Here is a 23,075-nt window from a genome sequence, read left to right as displayed (position 1 = left end):
CTCACTTAATCGTCCCAACACTCCTGTTTATCAGAAACAATTTAATGTGCCCATTACACAGGCAAGGAAGCTAAGGCTCACACAGGAGAGACATTTGCCTGAGGACACCTTCTCAGTGTCCAATGGCAGAGCCCCCTCTCTTGACATTCTGTCATGATGGCTTTTGTAAACTTGACCCCCAAAACACAGCCCATGTCCTTTTTTGTGTGAGGGGTGAGGATACACTAATTCACAGGCCCTGAGCTTAGCCCGAGTCTTTATTAGTTCTGCTTCTATCATTGAAAAAGAGCCTGTGGGCTACTGTTCTGGTGGGCTCCTGTAGTTGTTGGGTATAAGTAACTAAGTCTGGTAGGACAGTCGATGGGTTGGAAACCCCCAGCAAAGCTGGCGACTCCCAGGAAGCCCATTGAGAAACCTTGGTGGAGGGCTTTGTGGCTTAGAAATGGTAAATCTCTGTACACCTGGCTTCCCGAGAGCTGGGACTAAATGCATGTACCACCACACCTGACTAGTCTCATGCTCTTAGGTGGGTGCCTTGTGTCCTCTTAAGGTGCCAGGATCCATCTTGGGTGCTCCCCAGGCTCCTTATCTAACCCTGTTTGCCTCTTAAATCCCCCTGCACCTACTACCAAACACCATATTTGGTTGCTTCAACCCTCTAAATACCTCACTCACAATGGGAAGTTTTGATATGTGGTAGCCTTGGGAGATATCTTCAAACAATAGCAGAGATATGGACAAAAATTATGCTTTTCAGGTTGGGAAGATGGTTGGGCACTCACACAAAAGCTAGTTTTAACAGTGTCATCTGTAACCCCAGTGCTGGACAGCAGCAGGGACAGGCAGATCCTAGTCTAGCTGACTGGTAAACTCCAAGTCCATTGAGATATCCTGTTCCCAAAAATAAGGTGGAGATCCTGAAAGTTGACCTCTGATTTCTGCATAAACATCTACACACACACACACACACAGAGGGGGGGGATTAGTAATGGAGTATCGAGGTTTTATAATAGTACCTGCATTGTTTGTGCAATCTCTCTGGCCCCTCCTTCCATCTGGCCTCTCCTCCCTTCCTCTGGCTTCTCTTTCTTTTCTGTCTTTCCCTGAGAGCAGAATCTGCTTCATCCATTCTCTGTCCTGTTCCTAGCTTGTTCCCTGACCCTAAGAAGCCATCATTAAATATTTCTTAAATCTCTAACTGGCACTTGGTTCCTTTTGTAGAGTCACTGAGCTCTACAACAGAAACCCACAGCCACCAGATAAAAGGGAAGTAGGACATGCTAGAATATCAGGCTACTATCCCTGTCTTCTCACTTACATAGTAACTCTTTCCTCCAGGGAGCTTTCTCTGATGGTTGGCAACAGTGCTTGCTCCCTGTGTCCCCCATCAAAGCAGGGACCACATCTTGTTCCTTCCTCCTCCTCTACACCTTTCCTTCTGTGTGCTGGGTATCTAACCCTGGGCCTCATACAGGTGTCCTGTCACGGAAGCACACCTGAGCCTCTGTGCACTGTTGCAAACACCCAAGTACTTACTTGTCCTTCTGTCTTTCTGCTCCTATGAGTGTGGGGTCAGGGAATCTGACACATGTGGCTTGTAGGAAGGTCATGTTTCTGAAAACCCAGGCACTGATTACCACGCTCTCTCTCACTATCTCTCTCTCTCTACACACACACACACACACACACACACACACAGTCACACACCAGCCTGATAACACGATAGCAGCTTCAGGAACCAACCATCTTGGTTTTTGAGATAGGACTCTCCCTGGAAACTGGAAGCAGAGGCACAAAGCTTTGACTTAGCAGCCGGCTGCCAGGCCAGCAAATCCCAGCAAATCTGGGTTGTCTCCTCCTCACCACCATGCCTGCTTTGTTCACGTGGCTCCTGGGGATTGAACCCAGGACCTTATGCTTCACAGACAGCGCTTTACTGTCTGAGCATCTCCCCAGGCCCAGATTCTGTTCTCGGAGCCTCTATGGAGCCTGGATTTGGTCCACCCCAAAATCCAGCCATCCTTAAGCAGAGTCAAGGATCAGGAAATGGAGAGCTCTTTGAGTGTGCTCTGGGTCTCCAACAGAAGCTAGGTCTTTGGCCTAGTTATTGCTAAGTATAGCCTGGCTGATCTCCCCACTCATGTTCAACCCAGGGGCCCTTTATTTCCACGTCCCAGCCTTAATCTTTTCCTGTGATAAGCTCACTGGGCTTCATTATAATTAACCACTTTCCTTCCTCCAGCTCTGCCAAACCCGAGACAGCTAATTAATTTCTGGCCAAGTGCCATCCGTCTTAAATGGTGGGCAGGGACACAGCTTGCAGTCCTCGCTGCCCAGCTAGGCTTGTTTTGTCCTTTGGGAGAGCAATCACCCTTTGTCTGCAAATAGAGGGAGCTCCAGCTGGACCCCTGGCTGCGGCCAGTTGCAATGTTGACTGCTCTTTGTTCCCCCACAATGCACCAGCCTTCATGATCCCTGCAGTCGCAACACAGGCATCAGAACCTTCATCTGTAAAACAGAGGGGTTGAGCTCCACGCCTGGGAGGTCAATAGGGGTAGTGGCTAGGGATGTGTGATTTCAAATCCCAGGGACTAATTCAAGGCTTGCTAGGCAGATTCACCCCCCTGCCCCTCAGCCTTTGCCATGGGATGATGGTGCTGCCCTATCGTGTGGTTATGCTGGTTTGGTGGGAAAATGAGTGACCTTTATCCAAATCAAGTAAACCTGTCAACAGTTAAGAGTCTGCACCTGACTGGGCCATGGTGACACACACTTTAATCTCAGCAGAGGCAGATGGATCTCTGAGTTTGAGGCCAGAATGAGTCCTAGAGTGGCCCTGCTTCAAAAAGCAAACAAACAAACAAACAAAACAAAACAAAAAAAAGAAAGAAAGAAAAGGAAAGGAAAAAAGTGTGGTGATATATTATTTATGATTTATTAAAGCTTGCATGAGAATTCAGAAAGCAAAGTCAGCCTCAAACTATGGAGATCAAGTGGTAGTGGTGCACACCTTTAATCCCACCACTTGGGAGATAGAGGTAAACGAGATTTCTCTTAGTTCAAGGCCACACTGAGCTACAAGAAATTGGTCCAGTCCTAAAGAGAAACAGATCACACAAAGATGATCTCAGCACTTGAAATCCCGTATCTTTAATCCCAGGACTCATGAGAGGTATTTAAGACAGGGACAGGGTCTCAGAGCTGACATTCTCCAGCCACATTGAGGATAGGAAGACATTGAAGTCTCAGGATTCTCCAGCCACACTGAGGAGAGGCAACAATCTGAGGTTTGGTAGAGCCAGGATCGCCTTTCAGTCTGAGGGAGCTGGCTGTTTTGCTTTTCTGATCTTCAGGCAAGCTTTAATAAATCATAAATAATATATCACCACAAAAAAGAGTCTGTATGTTATATACACACCCAGCTTGCTTTCTCTTCAGTGTTAATGGTCTATATGCACAGCCTGTAGTCACAGCGCTCTGGAGGACTGCAAGGTCAAGTAGCCTGGGCTACAAGGAGAAACCCTGTCTCAGGCAACAGCGGCATGTCCGTGTGCCTGCAAACCCAAACCAGCCAGCCGAACAAACAAACAACAACCAAACACATGCTCGTCTCAAAACTAAAACCAAAGCAAGAAGCCTCCCGAGTTTCTTCTTTCAGAAGGTTAGAGGCCTAAACTCAAAGCATGGTGAGGTTCTGGGAAGAATCCTTCCTTGGCTGGGCTGGTCTTTGCCAGTACTCACCATCCCTTGCCTCTCCAGCTTCTCCTTCTGTCCTCACTAGGGCCTGTTTCTTATTTTCTCGTGTTTATCTCTCTGTGTGTCCTCTCTTCTTATAAGAAGGATGGGGAGTAGCTCAGTTGGTAAAGGGGCTTGCTGCTAAACCTGATGATGTAAGTTCAATCCTCAGGACCCACTTGGTGGAAGGAGAGGACTCAATCTTGAAAGCTGTCCTCTGACCTCCACATGAATGTGGTATGCATCCCCCAAATACATAAATAAACATTAAAAAATAATACCAAGGGGCTGAGGAGGTAGTTCAGTATAGAGGCTGAGCATGGTCAAGGTCCTGGGTTCAATCTCAAGCTCACAAACAAACAAACCCTTAAATAGGGATAGGACTTGGACAGGAGATGTAGCTCAGTGCTTGTCTGTCAGTGTTACAGAGACTCTAGTTTCAGTTCTACTGCTGGTGTGTGTGTGTGTGTGTGTGTGTGTGTGTGTGTGTGTCGGTATTTAGGGCCAGCCCTAATCTAGTATGGCTTCATTGTTTCTCTGTGAGGGCACACTGTCAGGTTGCAGGTTGACATGGTTTTCTGGGCACAACATACAGTTCAACCCACCCACCAAGGCTAATTTTTCTCCACCATAAAGTGAGGAAATCATAGCAGTGATTTTGCAGGGTTCCTGGAGTGATTAAATGAGATGATCTAATTCCGTGTCATGGTGGAATTAGATGGAATGTGTCTGCTAAGCGCGCAGTCAGTGTCACATCCGAGGTGGAGGTGGCAATGGTTGTTATAGAATCTGCCATCTGTGGAACTACCCTGGGTTGGTCAGTCAGTTACCAGACCTGGAAGCCCATAGGGGCTGACACTGTAGATGTTCTCTAAGAGCCTGGAGCTTTGCCTGAGACCCTGGATTTTCGCTGAACCTCACCTTCCAAGAGGGTGGCTCCCAGAAGCCAGGAAACTGATCCCATTTGGCCTTGGACAGACTCTCCAGGCCTCCTTTTGAGCATCTGTAAAGTAGAAGGGGAAGTGTAAAGCCCCACCTCCCTGAGATCAGCGCCTCCTCCAGTCTGAAGATCAGAGACACAGGGCCCTGTGTCCCACAGTTGCCTGAGCTCTGAAATCACAAGTTCTAAGTCAAGGGATTAACAGGGATGTTCCATCCCAAAGCCATCTTTCCTTGCCTTTTCCTTGGGGTATGGTTCCTGGAATCTCAGTCAGAAGGAACATTCCAAGTGCTCCAGACCATCCCTGTTCAGTGAAGGGGGCTTCAGGCATCCCTCAGCAGTGCCTGCATCCCCTGCACTAGGTTTCCTTCTTTACATGGCTGCCTCCTCCTCCCTGTGTCTCACAGGAAGACTCTTGACATTGGTTCCATCCTTGTAATTCAGGTACTCATGCCTTAGGGTCCTCTGCAAATACACTTTACCCAATAATCTCACATTTACAAGGACTGGGGGTTGGGATGTTGTGCCCAAATCTGAACCCCCAAATCACCAAGAGACCCATTCCGATGCAAAAGCAGAGTCTTTTATTATTTACGAGTTAACTGTCTTTAACTCGGGCCCTTCATCTGTTCATCATGGTGGATGGCGTGAGAAGGACCCTGAGAAACTTCGAGTTGGGAAACTTATTGGGGTGTGCAAGGGGAGTGTCTAGGGGTATGCAACAGTCTCAGGATTGGTGCGCTTTCAGGCTTGGGTAAGCTGTCCTGTGTTGATTGGTCAACTAGTTGTTATGGCCTATAGGCGCTCCCAGGGCGGTTGCTATGCTCTGCAAGTTCACTGTTGCTGCACTTTTAAGCGCTGTAAAGCATGCCTAGAGCCTGCCAGCTAACTTCTGATTGGTTCCTTGCCACGTAGAGGGTATTGACCTAGGGCAGCTCCTGCAAGGTCAGAAGGCCGGAAACCAAGCACATGTGATGAGTCAGGGGCTTTTGTCTTGCTAGGTCTTTTCTGCAACCTGTCATGGCTGCTAAAGCAGGGGGCTGGGTGAGGGTCTGGTCCCTTCAGGAACATACATGAGTCTTTTAGGGGTTTCTATTGCCATGAAAAGACACCATGACCATGGTAACTCTTATAAAGGGAACATTTAATTGGGGTGACTTAAAGTTTCAGAAGTTCAGTCCATTATCATCTTGTTGGGGAGCATGGCGTCGTGCAGGCAGATGTGGTCCTGGAGTAATAGCTGAGAGCCCTACATCTTGTAGGCAACAGGAACCGAGTGAAACTGAAGCAAAACAGACCTCAAAGCCCGCCCCCCAGTGACACACTTCCTCCCGCAAGACCACACCCACTCCAAAGAACCCCGGCCCCTAATTTTGCCACTCCCTAAGGGATTATGAGGGCCAATTCTATTCAAATTGCCACAGAGGCACTACTGCAAAGAATCCAACAGTGGTAGAGGCCGCGCCCACCTCAGTTCTCAGCCGTTGTCATGGAAGTACAGGGAACGGGGAATTTCTGGAGAAGTCACACTTCAATCCATGATTGCATGAGTAGATTCAGGAAGAATATTGGCAGATAGAAGAGAAGTTGTTTTGTTTTTCTTATGTGATTCTGGGAAAGACCTCTCATGCTGGGGTCAAGGTGAGGACTGCCTCTGAAGCCACGAAGTTGCTAGGCCCTACGAGAGAACTCGCTTGTGCTGTGAGGCCTCTCAACAGTAGGGTGGAGTGTGCCCCGCCCCGTTCCTGTACAGATCCCCTCTGGAGCACTTTGTTCATTCCTCTGGCTCTGAGGTTCCAGGAACTTTATCCCAAGGAAGTCATCAGTTACTTGTGTCCACAGAGGTTCTGTCACAGCATTTATTTGTGCTAACAGGAGAATGTAGACACAGCCTTTGCAGCCTTTGATGGGAGATTTCCAGCTGACTTTATTTAGGACTCAGGTGAAGCTAGTTCAGCCCAGTCTAGTCTGTCTGTCTTTGTTCATTTATTAAGTCAGGATCTCAGCCGGGTGGTGGTGCACGCCTTTAATCCTAGCACTCAGGAGGCAGAGACAGGAGGATCTCTTGAGGCTAGCCTGGTCTGCAGAGCAAGTTCCAGGACATCCAGGGACTACTGAGAAACTCTGTCTCAAAACAAAACAAAAAACCAACCAACCAGACAAGCAAGCAAGCAAACAAACAAACAAACAAACAAAAACAGGAACTCAGGCATCTAATGGGCCTCAAACTCCCTATGTAGTTGGGAATGACTCTGAATTTATGACCATTTTACCAATACTGCTTGAGTGCTAGGACTACAGGCCTACACCACCACATCTGGCTTATTCAGTCTTGGGGCTTGAATCCAAGACTTTGGCATGCTGGGCAAATATTCTACCAGCATAATTCTTTTTGGGTTAGGGTCCCACTATGCAGCATCACCCTGGCCTTGAACTCAAGATCTTCTAGCTTCAATTGCAAGTGTTGGGATTACAGGCATGTACTTCCAGGTATTGACCTCTGGCTGATTTTGTATGGTCCTTGAGCTAAAATTTTCTTTTCTTTTCTTTCCTTTTCTTTTCTCTTCTCTTTCTTTCTTTCTCTTTGGATTTTCGAGACAGGGTTTTTCTTGTTCTGTGTTGTTTTTGGAGCCTGTCCTGGAATTAGTACTGTAGACCAGGCTGGCCTCGAATTCACAGAGATCTGCCTGCCTCTGCCTCTTGAGTACTGGGATTAAAAGTGTATGCCACCAATGTCAGGCCTGAAATTTTCTTTTTATGTGCTTATATTAATGGGGCTGGAGAGATGGTCCAGCAGTTAAGAGCAGTGGCTTCTCTTCCAGAGGACCCAGGTTCCATTTCTTTCCAGCATCTACAAGGTGTCTCACAACTATCTGTAACTCCATACAGGGGCTGTGATCCCCTTTTCTGGCCTCTTTGGGTACCAGGCACACATAGACATACCTGCAAGCAAAACACTCATACACATTAAAAAAAAAAAAAAAAAAAAAAAAAAAAAAGGTTGGGGGAGCTGATGACTCAGCAGTTAAGAGCACTTACTGCTCTTCCAGTAGGCCCTATGTTCAATTCCCAGCAATCGCAAGGTGGTGCCCTCTTCTGGCCTGCAGGTACATAATAAATAAAAGCTTAAAAAAAAATGGAAGAAGAGGAGTATAGCATGGAGACCTAGTGGGCTCCTAATAATGACTATTATTTATCTAATATTCATTCTCTGGCCCTGTGCAGAGGCCTCCAGCCTTGGTGACCTCTGGACTGTAAAACAACCACCAATAATTACATTAATTTGTATATGAGTCCAGAAAGATGGCCACAGCATATTGCTGAGAGGAGGTTGTAACAGTCTTGAAGCATGCTCCCTTTCATGGAACATGGTGCTTATGTGTTGACACTGTATCAGCCCTAAGACTCTGTAGTATTAGCACTGTTTTTCATACCTTCCTTAGGATCTAACACTGCGTTTGTATATTCTCCAGTAAACAGCTGTGATAGCCAAGAGCTGAAAAGCATTGAGGAATATTAATTGTAAATCCTTCAGCGATCCACAGCGGGTTTGGTTGGGGTGTTACATGTAGACTGAAGCCTCCATGTTAAGTTTGCATCCTGAGGCCCCCACAAGGTGGTTTGGATGGTTGATGCTGCTGTTGGGTTTAGGTCTCATGCCCCTGTGTTGGAGAAATACAACATTATTACCGCCTCCATTTAGTTAAAATCAAATTAGCTCCCTTGGATAAATGAGTGAAGATTTCCCTCACCACCTGCAGGCCTGACTCACTTGCAACTCGGGGCAAAGAGGGATATCTTTCAGGGGACCTGGGAAGGAGGAGGGCTGAAGAAGGAAGAGATACCCTGGTTTGAGCGTTTGGTCTGTGGCTTCTTGCTTCTGAAGATTAAGGTACCTTGACACCTTCCTACTGGTACCCACCAATGGATACCATGTGTCGTCGTACCTGTCCTTACCCAAACTGCTGGGGTCAGCAGGGAGAAGGTCACAGTGTCTGCCTGATGTGGAAGACAGACATCTTTATATACACTCATTCCACAGTGGGTCCTGGGCAGCTGCTATGCGCCTGATGTGTTTCTGCAGGCAGCAGGCTTTTAGGAGAGTGAGACAAATGTCCCTGCTCTTGGGATCATATATTTAGTTGTTAAGGAGGGTATGAGGGACACACACGGCCCGCTGAGTGCACAGGGGAGGAGAAGCTACAACCTGAGTCCAGAGGAAACAGCCTGCAGGTAGAGAAGTAGGATCTCACCCACCTCTTCTTCCTGACTGTGACCTGGACAAGTCATTACCCCACTTGATAAATTGAGGTCTGTAATTGCTATCTGCCCCATGGAGTGCTGTGGAGATTAAGTGATGTGAATGGCTTGTCTGCGTGCCTGGCACACAGCATATGTCCAATAGATGTTTATTGTCTATTGAAACAAACCAAGGAAGCGACACTGTCACTGCCCAGAGACCCCAGACAGAGGCGAGTGTTGTGTCCTGAGTGGACCTTTTCCTCCTTGCCCCCTGGGCTCATCGCTGTGCCTGTGACATTATTAAGAAGTCTGGTCATGCCTAAGCACCTGAGCTGTGAACAGGTTGTCTCTGATTACCCAGAGGGGCCTGGAATGTGTCCAGACCGGTTACCAGAGCAGGGAAAGCCCCGGCAAAGGGGACTGCGGTGCAGCGGCTTTGAGCTGGCCCTCTGGGGACCGTCTAGACCTGAGTCTGCATCCTCTCACGGCCCCTTTCCTAAGCCACACATCTTTGAGGTCTGCATAGCTCATCAGTGGAGAGAGAATTTTCTTTCATCATTTCCCTTTTTTTGTCGGGGAGGGTGCGCAGAGTTTTACTCTGTAGCCTAGGCTGGCCTTGTAGACCAGGCTGGCCTTGAATTCTTGACATTCCTCCTGCTTCAGTCTCTGAAGTGCTGGAATCACAGGCATGTGTGGCCAACCTAGTAAGATGGTATTAACCCAAGGTTGCAGTAAGGAGGAATGGGGATCATGTGTTTGCTGCTTTTGGCATAGTGCCTGGCTTGTGAAAGAAAAGACACTCCAAGAATATTATATTATTTATTTTATTTATTTATTTATTTTGAGACTGGGTCTTGCTATGTTGTCTTAGCTGGCCTGGAACTTGCTTTGTAGATAAGAGTGGTCTAAACCCACTGGAATCTACCTGTTTCTCCCTCTCAAGTGCTAGGTAGCATGTGCTACCCTGACCCTCCACTCCAAGAAAGCACGGGGCAGTGATTGTGCTCACCTTTGATCCCAGCACTTGGGAGGCAGAGGCAGGCAGATCTCTGTGAGTTCAAGGCCAGCCTGGTCTACAGAGTGAGTTTCAGGACAACCAAGGCTACACAGAGAAACCCTGTCTTGAAAACAAACAATTAAGAGAGAGAGAAAAAAAAAAGAGAGAAAGAGAATACAAATGAACCTTTAAGTGATCAGACCAGTCCCAAGAATGCCTTGTACTGAGTGAGTGAGGAGGGTAAGTTTTGACCATCTCTGGGCTCCCAGGATCAGGCGCTTGGCACTTTGATTAGCCACACGGAATTTGCCTGGGGAGAACCCTTCTTTAGATTCAGCACACATGAGGGCAGGTTCCCCCCCACACAAATAGGTTTTCTCTGTGTAGCTTTGGAGCCTGTCCTGGAACTCACTTTGTCGGACAGGCTGGCCTTGAACTTATAGAGATCCACTTTCCTCTGCCTCCCGAGTACTGGGATTAAAGGCGTGCACTGCCATTACCCAGAGATGCCAGGATTTGAGCTGCCCAGCTCCCCAGGCTCATGGACTATGTATGGAGTCACCGTGGCTCTGGTTGTACAGATGAGTGGTCCCCTCACAGAGCATACCCCCGAATTAGGCTGATCTGACAGAAGAGTGAACGAGGGCTCGGGAGGGGAGGTGTTCTGGCCCTTGGTGTTTTAAAGAAGAAGGAGAATGCCGAGCTGGCTGTTCCGGGACAAGCGTCCAGGCAGCTGCATAATTCAAGATGAGCTAATGGGGATTTTTGACTTGGGGAAAAAAAAAAAAAAAGATTTCCTAAAAGCATTGAAGAGTTGATAGTGGATAGTGGGTCAGACAGCTTTTTCTGGGTCTTGTCCAACGGGTGGTTTTTTTTCCCCAATGCTGAGGATAAATCCAGGGCTCTTTACCAATGAGTCACATCCCAGAGCCACAGAGAAAGATGCCTGCCACCATCGATCTTCTATTGTTGACTCAGTGCCTTGAAACCACGTGGAGAAGGCCAGGGAGGTGGTTCAGTAGTTAAGACACAGAGGACCCAAGTCCAGTTCCCAAGCCTCACAGCTGCCTAGAATCCCAACTCTAGGGGATCTGATGCCCTCTTCTGGCCTCCTCAGGCACTGCACTCACATAGCATGTAGACACCTACACACACATAAATCTGTTTTCAAAATCCAAATGGATAAGCAGATAGACTTCCGGTTATAATAGGGGCCAGGAGGGGGTGGTGCCGTAGAGTGGTTAGCAGGTGCTGGCACTAGGCTGACTAAGGTAAATGCCCTGTGGATGTGCTAACTAGATGCCTGATCAGGAAAAGACACCTCACCTCTTTGCTTCTGTTTTTCTTCTCGGGAAGAGGTCAACACACATTCCAGAAGGCTCTAAGTGATTGACAGAGACATAACAAGTTGAGCAGGGTGAGGTGTGGGATTGACGGGATAGGAGGTTGGTTGTCAACAGAGGTATTAGTAAGACCTTTACAGCCTCATCCATCTGCACACCTTACACAGCCAGGTGATCATCCCTGCCCTATACAGGACAGCAGGGCTTGGCCCCCGGAGGGTCAGCAAACACAGGGACAGAATGAGAAGCCAGATAGAAACAGGAGGAGCCCATAAGCCCCTTCCTCAGTTCTGTAGCCACAAGTTCCCACCTCAGGTGGGAGAGGAGAGAACTTTAGAAACTGATTTCTTTTCCTTTTTTTTTTTTTTTTTTTCTTTTTCTGAGACAGGGTCCCATGTAGCCCATGCTGACCTCATATACACTATATAGCAGGGGATGACCTTGAACTCCTGATCTTTCTGCCTCTATGTCCAAGATACCTGCATCATCGTCATATGCCTCTGTGCTCTAGAAACTGAAATTTACACGTCTTCAGTGTGAAAGTCCCCTTACAACTAGCCCCACCCCTACTAGTTTTCAGGGCCGTCCCATGAATCCCCACGTGCACGGCCTCCAGTTCATTATTCAGGTTTCTGCTCAGTGATTGAGTTTTAGTCGCATCTCACCAGACAGTTGAAGGGACTCTCCAGGATAAAGGAGAGGCCAAAGCAGGCAGACCAGCAAGTTGACAGTGCAGAATGGGAGAAAACATAAAAAAAAATATATGACTAGTTAAGAACTGACACTGTAACCATGGCACAGAAACTGTAACATTTTGTTTTTGGTTTTTCCAGACAGGTTCTCTGGGTAGCCGTGGCTGTCCTGGAACTCACTGTGTAGACCAGGCTGGCCAAGAACTCACAGAGATACACCTGCCTCTGTCTCCCAAGAACAGGGATTAAAGGTGTGTGCCACCCTCACCCTGCTCAGAAACTGTAACTTTTAGAGAATCACTGGGAAGATAAATCACCAGAGTCTATAGTTTTAACAAGTGAACAGAGTGTCTGGAGATAATGAAATGGTATTTCTCTGGAGGTTATATCAAAAAAAGACAATGTAAGAAAACTAGAGGATTCAAGCAGAGAGGTGGTTGCTGCATAAGCTGGAGGAGCATTTAAAGCCTGGAGCAGAAGTGCATACCTGTCACCCCAGCACTTGGGAAGTGGAGGGATCAGGAGTTCAAGGTCATCCTCAGCGACATCAAGTTCCAGGTCAGCCTAGACCAAAATGTGCTTCCAAAAATTCAAACTAAATAAAGACAATGACAAAAAAAATGAGGCAACTGACGTTAGGGAAGAAAAAATCTGTACAAGGGTGGAAACGTTCGTAGGATGTATTCTTTGATTCAGAAGAAGACGGTTAACTGTAAGAAGAATGTCTGCCCTGGGCTGCTGAGATGGCCCAGCAGGTAAGATGCTTGCTGCCATGCCTGACAGCCTCCACGTCAGTGGAGTAGCATGCATGTACATGTGTGCATCCAGGCGTGCGTGCGTGTGCGTGTGTGTGTGTGTGTGTGTATGGTGTGTGTGTGTGTATACAATAAATTTTAAAAACCCTAAAAAAGAAAAAAGTGAGAGCTGAGCATGGTGATACACACCTATAGTGTCAGCTGGGTGGAAGGGTCATCTGAGCCTACAAATTGAAGACTCTCTATAGAAACATTAAAATTTATGATATTATATACATGTATATGTGAGTGTGTGTGTATGTGTGTGTGTGTACGTGAGCCCTGAAATAAGACAGGTTACATGTCTGAGGGAGCCTGCTGCCTTCCAGGGAACAGAATGGTCCAAGTCCTCTAACTCAGGGAGTGTAGCGGCCAGAGTCCTAGGAGTAAAGGGAATTCTGTCTGTGAGGACACGAGGCAGTGGTGAGTCTAGAAAGAAGGTGATATGAGTGGGCCTCTCGGAAGAGACATGAGTAAAGACATGAGTAGAGACATGACTTAAGTGGCAAGCGATGCAAAATTTGGGGGATGAGGGTGACAGTAAGTCCAGAAGGCCTGAGGAGGGCTGGGCTTGGCATATTTGAGGAATATCGGAAAGCCAGCATGGTGGACATCAGTCAAAGAGTAGGTTTGGAGAGCCTGGGTCCTAGAGGTAAGGTTGGAGCCAACGTATGGAACATAGAGGTTGCTTTGGGGAGGTCCTGGGGTTGAGAGCAGAAATAGGGTACAATTTGTTTTGTGGCTGGAGCAGGGGCCTAAGGAAGCCATCATGGCAGGGTGTGGTGATGGTGGACAAGAAAAAGGGAGGCCCTTCAGCCCAACATGGACCAGCCCCAGCAACCTCAGCTCCCACTCACCAGCAGCCCAGCCCCCTCTCGCAATGGAAGGATCCATCATAAATCAAAATAGCAGGCAAAGAACAGCCTCGAATTGTTCTGTGTAAGAGCAGAGAAATTAGACGAGTCAGCTGTGGGCTTGAGACCGCCTCCCACACAGCTGTGATCCGCACCCCAATGAAGACACACTTCCCGAGACTCGCAATTCTGCTGGCTCTGAGCAAAAAGTTTTGCTGCTCTAGACCCGGAGCAAATAGTAGTTATTTTGGGACAGACTCTGGTCTTGGAGGACAATGAGGTAGTCTTTCCCCACCCCCCCCAAAAAAAAAACCCACCTCTGATCTATCATGGAAAAGCTTTAACAGATGAAAATTTGGTTAGTCCTTCAGAAACACCAAGTACCAAGCTGGGCCCGGTGAGCACATGCACACCTTTAATCCCAGCACTTGGGAGGCAGGGATAGATGGATCTCTGTGAGTTAGAGTCTAGCCTGGTATATATGTAGAGTGAGCTCCAGGACAGACAGGGTTCAAAAAACAAACAAAAAGAAGTTCAAGGTTACCCTTAGCTATATAATGAGCTCGAAGCTAACCAGGGTTACTTATAATCTGTCTTATTTCAGGGTTCATGAACTCTCTCGTGGACTCAGGTCCCAGCCTGTCTTCCTCAAATTCATCATCCACAGGACTCAGGCTATCCCCTCTGAAGCTAACCAGGGTCCTTATCTCACGCCATTCTACCCCACTCTCCAAAAAAAAAAAAAAAAAAAAAAAAAAAAAAAAAAAAGAAAAGAAAAGAAAAAGATACAGAGACCAAAGACTTCCTTCATGAGGAATCCAGATTCCTGAACCCCACCTCTGATCTGCTGGATTTTATCTATTTATTTATTTGTTTGTTTTATTTATTTTTGTGCTGGGATCCAACCAGGCACTCACGGTACCAGTAAGCTACCCTGCAGCCCAGTTCTGCTAAATCGGAGTCTCTGGAGTCTCTGGAATTGGGGCTTTTAATCTCATCCTTTTTTTTTTTTTTTTTTTTTTTTTTTTTGGAGACAGGGTTTCTCTGTAGCTTTGGAGCCTGTCCTGGAACTTGCTGTGTAGACCAAGCTGGCCTCTAACTCACAGAGATCCGCCTACCTCTGCCTCCCGAGTGCCGAGATTAAAGGCTTGCCCAGCTTAATCGTCATTCTTAATGAGCACACCTCAAGTCCAAATAGTTACTCTGAATGCAAGCCAAAGATACGCTTTAGTCACAGCCTAGAGCCCATTGTGGGAGAGACAGGAAAATGAAAACACAAAGAAACAGTATAAGTCACCTGAGATCACAGGACCACAGCCCAGCGCCAAGGTGGGAGCTGCCTCACGCTCTCCGGCCGAGTGTCTTGCTCTTCTCTTTTAGTGTCTTTCTGTTACCCAGGCGAGGGTCCTTCGTGGGTGTTTTTTGTTTGTTTGTTTTTGGTTTTTGTTGGGAGAGGGTCTCTCACGTAGTTCAGGCTGGCTTAAGCCCTCTGTGTAGCCAAGGCTAACCTTGAACTCTCCATCTTCCTGCTTCCACATTATCCAAATGCTGGAACTGCAGGTGCACACCACCATGCCTAAAGATTCTGTTTGTTTGTTTTTCTATGACAGGGTCTCACTATGAAGCCCAGGCTAGACTCAAACTTGTAATCCTCCTGCCTCGGCTTCCTGAGTGCTAGATTGCAATTACGGGTATTCTCTTGCCTTCCGCCTAGCCCCTGCAGTGGAGCTCTGCCTTTAGGAAATCTCAAGGCGCTTCGAGCTATAACCTGACACATGAGGAGTCGCTTATATCAGCCTGCCTTTCCCTTTCTTATCAGTCAAGGTGTGAGAGAGATCTTACCTTGTCCCAGTGTGGCTGTGTTTTTATGATGACAATGCAACTCTGGGACAATCTCCTTTATGAACCTGTACCCAGCTCAGGTCCTGTACATAAGGGACCGTGACTGCATGCGCTGACCATGCAAGGCCAGCTGCATTGTGGATTGATGTATGGAGTAGGCTGGGAGTGTTGGTTACACACATCTGGCCTGATAACTGGGCTCATACCCTGGGTTAGATGTGTGACAATGAGTGTGGCCCACCTTCCTCACAGCATGGGGACAGGAAAGGGAATGAATCATGGAATTCACAGCAGGATGGTCTAGTTGTGGGGGTTAGAAGGCCTGGATGGAACCAAGAAAGGACTGGAAGCCCTGGGCTACCACAGAGGACATTTCAAGGGCGTAAGGTCTCAGCAGAGTCCCTCACTCAGAACAGATCAATCATATTCCCCAAAGACCAGGTAAATGGCTAACTCCCAACTTCATTCTTTGTAGATAAAGAATAGCACCCTGGGGCTGGTGAGAATGGACCCCCAAAGTTGTTCTGACCTCTGCTGGGCAAGCCCTCTGGCATCTGAGCCTCACCCTGCGTTTGTCCTGAGTGTATGATCCCTGGGCTCAGGGCTACGTTCTGTGTCATCTCACTAAGCTTTCACAACTATAAACACATTACATTCCCTGACCCCTTCCTTCCTTTCTTCCTTCCTTTTCTTTTTTGGAGACAAGATGTCATTCATTGTGAGTGTCCCCCTGGAGCTGGGGTTATAGGTAGTTGTATGCCACCTAATGTGGGTACTGGGAATCGAACTCAGGTCCTCATGGCACATTCATTGTCATATGTAGCTCAGGCTGGCCTTGAATTCATAATCTTCCTGCTTCAGCTTCCCGGAGCTGGGATCATGGGCTCCAGAGAGATCCTTACCCATGAGGCTGCTTCCGGGAGAAGTGATGGTCAACTGGGTGGGCCAGGGCTCCAACTCCCACCCTGGCTCCCAACCTTTTTTTTTTTTTTTTTTTCGAGATAAGGACTCATGTAGCCCAGGCTGGTCCTGGATTCCTAGTCCTTGTGGGTTAGCCTCCTGAGTGCTGGAATTACTGGCATTGACACCACATTGGTCCTGCCCTTTGTGGATCTCTGACCAATTCCTTTTACTCCCCTAGTTTAATGGAAACTGAAATCCATGAGGTGGATAGTTACCTGTGCTCTTCCTTCTAAGGTATACTAAGTTGAAGACCGCCACCAACATCTACATCTTTAACCTGGCCTTGGCTGATGCTCTGGCCACCAGCACACTGCCCTTCCAGAGTGCCAAGTACCTGATGGAAACGTGGCCGTTCGGAGAGCTCCTGTGCAAGGCTGTGCTGTCCATTGACTACTACAACATGTTTACCAGCATCTTCACACTCACTATGATGAGTGTGGACCGCTACATCGCAGTCTGCCACCCCGTCAAGGCATTGGACTTCCGGACGCCTGCCAAGGCCAAGCTGATCAATATATGCATCTGGGTCCTGGCTTCAGGTGTGGGGGTCCCCATCATGGTCATGGCAGTGACTCAACCCCGGGGTGAGTGAGAGAGGAGCTGTAGCATGGGTCTCAGCCTGACCTGACCACCTATTGGCCTCTGTGGATTCTAAGTGGGAGTGGCTACCAGTGGTGGTGTGGGTCACAGAACAGTGAAAGGAGCGGATTGGCTGGTGGGGTGGAGAGTCAGCCAATGGGAAGTGTGGGTGGTAGGTTGCTGGCCAAAAGGAATTTATAATAGGCTTGTGGACTGGCTGGCCAGGACTGTAGATTAAAGGGACATGGATAAATGACCAAGGAGTGATTGATTGATTGTCACTGGCCAGTGAGCAGCAGAGGCCACAGGATCTGGAGACTCATGCTAAACTCCCCTTTATCCCACTTTGAAAGCCACTGGAGGGGTTGAAGAGATGCCTCAGAAGTTAAGAGCACATACTGCTCTTCCTGAGGACCTGAGTTCGGTTCCCAGAACCCACACTAGGAGGTGACTTACAACTGCCTGAAAGGGGATCTCATACCTCTGACCTCTGTGGGCACTTGTATTCATGTGCATATCATATCCCCTCCTTCCAAACACACAATTAAAATAATTAAGAAGAGAAATAGAAAAAGAAAACCATTGGGAAGTTGGGTATATAATACACACAGGGCTATAACCCTGACACTCAGGAGCTTGAGGCAGGAAGGTCTTGAGGGACCAGCCTGAGCTGTGTAGTAAGAACCTGGAGAGAGGGACCTCATGCATGGGAGGATGTAGTTCAGTCTGCAGAGTGCTTGCCCAGCATCACTTTTGGAGCCCTGGGGTCAGCCCCCATACATCAGCCCCCAGCACCTCATACATCATGTGGTACATACCTAAAGGCCTTGCAAGAGGATCAGGAGTTCAGGGCTAGCTTTAGCTCTATAATAAGTTTTAGGCCACCCTGGGCTGCATAAAACCCTGTCTCAAAAACAAAGAAAGAAAACGAGTAGGAAATAAAACAATACCATTGACCAAATGATAAAAGTGAAACCTAGAGAATGGTCCTCAGGGATGCAGGCAGGTGCCTCCCCTGGGGCATCTTTATTCGTCTCTGTAGCTGCTGTAACAGACATTCCCAAAGTCAAGGGACTTAACATGGAAGTTTCCTTCTCAGTCCACTACAATCCACTGGGTAGGAGGAGGATAGTTTGTGGGTAGCCAGGCTCTCAGGGAACGTGCCCAAATCTTCCACCATTGCCGTCTGGCCAGCACATAAACACAGAAGGAAGTCAGGAGGAATCAACCACTTTTCCTAACACTGTCTGCTTACATGGCCTCACAACAATGTAGGGAAGGTGCCTAGACACTGGTAACCATCTTCTGAGCCCTACTTCTCATAGACAAGCCAAGACACCCCTCTGTCTCTCTCTCTCTGTCTCCTTCCCCCTCTCCCTCTCTCTCTCATTGAGGCACAATGTGGTGATACATGTCCATAATCCCAGCACAAAGGAAGCACATAGGAGACTGAGACAGAGGGACCCTGAATCCAAGGCCACTTTCTATTGTGTATCCAGACCTTGTCTGAGAGGGGAAAAAAAAAAAAAAAAAAAAAAAGAAAAGAATCAAGTCAGGTGGTTTAGCTTCAGCTTCTCCAGCAGCCACCTGATGGACTTGACCTTTGACCCAAGGCTCCACCCTCAGGACACCTTCCATTTGGTCCCCCCCAGGTAGAAGTCTGGAGGCTTGATTTTCAGTGTAGGAAAGGGGATAAGGGTTGGTGGGACACTTCTTAGATGCCTTGACCCTCACAAGGGCAGATGCTGCAGCACCATTATACAACCTTCGAGCAATTGGCTTTGACTGAGCAGCAGGTCCCCATGGCTCAATGTCAGCCTTCAGTATATGCTTCATTAACTGCAGCCTTGCTGGGAGCTGAGCCAAACGGACCTCACTCCTCCCTCTCTGAGCACCACCGCTTTACACACACTGATCCTCAGTCATCCCCAGGGGTCCTGCCAGCCTTAAGTACCACTGACATTTTGTAGATAGATCTCCAGCCCCTTTCTCATAACTCTCAGGCTGCAAGTCTACTGTGTGTCTTCAAGAGACCTTGGGCATCCCTTGGGCCAGCTTCTGGCTTGCATCAAGACCCTACAACATCCTCTGAGACACTTATGTAGCCCAAGGCCATTCTCTTTCTACTGGGCAGGCTGTTGGGAGGGCTTTGTTGTTTTATTTTACTTTTGGATATAGTCTCATTATGTAACTTTGTCTAGCCTTGCACTTGGGATGCTCTGTCCTTGGGCTCCTGAGTGGTGGGATTAAAGGTTTGTGCTGCCTCACCCCATGACAGGTTGCTGTTGACATTGGCTGAGATCTGCACACTGTCCTTTAACCTCCACATGCATATGTGGCACATACACACAGAGAACACATACATCTAACTGTAACTAAAGAAATGTACATTTGACTATTAGCCCACCATAAGGAAACTTGAAGACAGTGAGTAATTTGCCCAACGCCAAACACATCTGGGCTAGAGTCAGACCCCTAACCTAAAGATGTTAAGGATGTAGTCAAGGATGACCTTGAACTTCTGCTCCTGCTTGCTTCTATCTCCTGAATGCTTGGGTTACATATGTGTGCCATCAGGTCAAGTTTATACAGTGCTGGGAATTGAACCCAGGGTCTAGTGCATGCTAAGCAAGCACTATAGCAACTGAATTACAACCCAAGCCCTCCAAATCAATCTTCGGTAGTGATCGACCCACTGGAGCAATTTTGGAAATGGATAGGGGGTCTGCTGAGTTAACACAATGACTGATATTACTGGGCCGGCATAAATTATTGTAAGAGAAGACACAGAAGAGAACCTCCCAGATGAGGGCCGATTCTGGGGTCTGTAAACATAAGAAAGAGTTCACAAAGTAAAGGGACAGTCTAGGTGTCAGTCAATCATCTTGAAAGGGGACAAGCAGACAGAGCCCCTTAGGCACACAAACCTCTGACCCCTGTCTTGCTTTGTTTCCCGAGCTTAGATGGAGCAGTGGTGTGCATGCTCCAGTTCCCCAACCCCAGCTGGTACTGGGACACGGTGACCAAGATCTGTGTGTTCCTCTTTGCCTTCGTGGTGCCGATCCTCATCATCACGGTGTGCTATGGCCTCATGCTGCTGCGCCTGCGCAGCGTGCGTCTGCTGTCGGGCTCCAAGGAGAAGGACCGAAGTTTGCGGCGCATCACGCGCATGGTGCTGGTGGTGGTGGGCGCCTTCGTAGTGTGCTGGGCGCCCATCCACATCTTCGTCATCGTCTGGACGCTGGTAGACATCAATCGGCGCGACCCACTTGTGGTGGCTGCGCTGCACCTGTGCATTGCGCTGGGCTACGCCAACAGCAGCCTCAACCCTGTGCTCTACGCCTTCCTGGACGAGAACTTCAAGCGCTGCTTCCGCCAGCTTTGCCGCGGGTCATGCGGCGGCCGCCAGGAACCCGGTAGCCTCCGCCGAGCCCGCCAGGCCACCGCGCGTGAGCGCGTCACTGCCTGCACCCCCTCCGACGGCCCTGGCGGTGGTGCTGCTGCCTGAACTACCCCGCACTCCCCCCTAAGCACCCCACCCGAGTGAAGTGACCTGGCGGCCACACCGAGCCCCCTGGGAGCCGGGCCACCATCTGGGCCGCTGGAATGGGGCCTGCGCAGAGGGGTGGTCTCCGGTAGGGGCGGGGCCTGAGGGATCCAAGGTTCTGGGTTGGAGGGGTGGGGGTAAAGCTGGCGACTCCAGAGGCTCTACTCGATCCATTAGCAAGGCCTCTCCATGGGGCAGAGCTTCAAGCCTTGGGACAGCCTCCGGCTCTGGCCTTTTGAACACCCAGTTCCCGTGCAAGACCTGAGGATTCCAGCTCTAGAAACCAGGAGGGGCAGTGACGGGATCTATGACTTGATGATAGCAGTGAGAGTCTGAGCCTTTCTGATTTGGGGGGAGGAGCCTCTCGGGGGTGAGAGGAGCAGTCAGTCAGGAAGGGCACTTAAGGGTTTGGTTAGCAGATAAGCACCGGCCCCTCCAGTCCCCCTCCGGGTAGGATAGGGGGGCGGAGGTGTAAGCCTTACTTTGGAGAAGAGTCCAGGCTCTCACCAGGTTCTAAGTAACCCCCTAAACACGCTGCTGAGGCTAGGTCCAATTTAACTTTTCTATACAGAGAATACAGGCTGGGCCTAATGTGGCAGGTTGGTGTAATTCCAGTCATGCCAGAGGCTGAGGCTGGAAAGGCCAGCCTGGGTAACAGTGTCTAAAAATAAAAAGTAGAGGGCTGGGGGTGTAACTCAGTGGCAGCGTGCTTGTGGGAGGATCTGGGATCTACGAGACAAAAAAACCCTCCCAACAACAGCAAAACCCCTTTAAGGCTGGGGTCAGCGGGTCAGAAGCAGTGGCTCCCTGGTATTGGGGCAAGGTCCCCAGAATGGAGCTCTAATGGGGTGCTTGAGGCTCAGGAAGGACTGAGACGGTTCTAGTCCAGAACCCAGTCACTCTTAGCAGAGCTAGAATGTTGGCTCAGGGTTAAGTGCACTTACTGCTTTTTACAGAGGACACAGATTCGATTCTCAGCACCCACATGGTGGCTCACAACCATCTGTAACTCCTGTCCCAGTCAATCTGATGCCCTCTTCTGACCTCTGTGGGCACCAGGTATGAACATAGTACACATACATGTATACACACATACACACATACATGCAGGCTAAACACTCGTACACATAAACTAGGTCATTAAAGAAAACAAAAGTGGTGGCCCACGCCTTTAATTCCAGTGCCTGGGAGGCAGAGGCAGGCAGAGCTCTGAGTTCACGTCCAGCTTGGTCTGCAGAGTGAGTTCCAGGACAGTCAGGGTTATTGAGTGAGACTCTGTCTCAAAAAACAAAACAAAAAACCCCCAAAAAATAAAAAATAAAAATAAAATAAAAGTGTGTGTTAGGAGGAGAGTAGATAGGGAGGCAGGGGGCCGAGGTTTCTGCTTGTCCATTAAATCATGAAGCCTGAGGGTGGATGCTTTTGGGGTTCCCAGGGCCCTAGTGTCTATGGATCAGTACTGGAGCACAGAGACCCACCTTGTTTGAGTACCCCAGTGTGGCTCTTCAACATAAGCCGGGGGTTGTCAAACTACCAAATACTTGGACCCTCAATAAGAACCTGGAAGAATTTGAGGCCAGCCTGGTCTACAGTGCCAGTGCCAGGATAGGCTCCACAGCTACACCAAGAAACTCTGTCTTGGGGAAAAAAAAAAAAAAGAACCTGGAAGAAATCCCCAATCCCCTCCCCTTTCTCTCCAGCATCTGGCTGCTCATCAGATAAATGTCTGGTGTCAGTGACTCTCAGGACTGGAGCTGCCCCAGTGGGACCCAACTTTGAAGGCACTGAGGTAAGAAGGCTTTTATAGCAATGATGTTCACATGGTCCTTTGTTGCCTCTCCTTTTGCCTCGTGGGTCCCTCATCTGCTCTAGCTGCCCCCTTCCAGCTCCTGAGGGTGGACATAGAAACTTATCCAGGCACTCCTAGATCCTAGTTCCCCCGATGACATTGTTTGCCATGTCCCCTGTGCCTCCCGCACTGCCTGAGCTACCTGCCCCTGGCTCTGTATTGAAGCAGCCTGTGACATCCTTGTAAAAACAAATTTAATTCTCTTCCTTTTTTGGGACAGATGGAAAGAAACTGACGCCTTTGTCTCAAACAAAAAAAGAAAGGAGAGAGAGAGACAATATACCATTTTTCTTTGTGACAGCCATTTCTTTGGAACAAAAGCTGGAGGCTGTCACTCTTGTAGGGACTGAACCAGCCTTCAGGGAGGCAGGAACTAGACTAGCAGGAAGGGTTCCTTGGTGGACAAAAAGAGTCCTTTTCTCATCGTGACGTCCCTAAAAGCAAAGAACCTTGGGATCTCTGTACCTGGGGATGTCATCAGGCCTGCTCAGCCACCGTAGCTGGCAACCTAGACACATAGCTGACTTTCACCACCCAGACAGACGCTGTGACCATAGATTTCTGTTTGAGCGTGGTGGGCATCATGCAGAAGACACTTCCACACACTTGTTACTATACGGGAGGTAGCAGAAGGGACAGATACTCAGGACAGACTCCAGAAGCAGGTGATATGGGAAGGGCTGTGTCTCTTCCTTGCA

General features: G+C 48.6%; 1 protein-coding gene across 1 annotated transcript in view; it reads left to right on the top strand.

The window, feature by feature from the left end:
• Window positions 1-20,880, top strand: part of Oprd1 (opioid receptor delta 1) — a 31,069-nt gene extending 10,189 nt beyond the window's left edge. The window contains exons 2-3 of the mRNA XM_051188974.1: window positions 16,637-16,986; window positions 19,945-20,880. Of these exons, the coding sequence (XP_051044931.1) occupies window positions 16,637-16,986; window positions 19,945-20,489 (895 nt within the window). The 3' untranslated portion in view covers window positions 20,490-20,880. The remainder of the gene's footprint in view (window positions 1-16,636; window positions 16,987-19,944) is intronic.
• The last annotated feature ends 2,195 nt before the right edge of the window (window positions 20,881-23,075 follow it).

Source organism: Phodopus roborovskii, unplaced genomic scaffold (genome assembly GCF_943737965.1).
Source record: "Phodopus roborovskii unplaced genomic scaffold, PHOROB, whole genome shotgun sequence".
NCBI classification, from domain to species: domain Eukaryota; kingdom Metazoa; phylum Chordata; class Mammalia; order Rodentia; family Cricetidae; genus Phodopus; species Phodopus roborovskii.
This window is presented reverse-complemented; position numbering and strand designations above follow the sequence as displayed.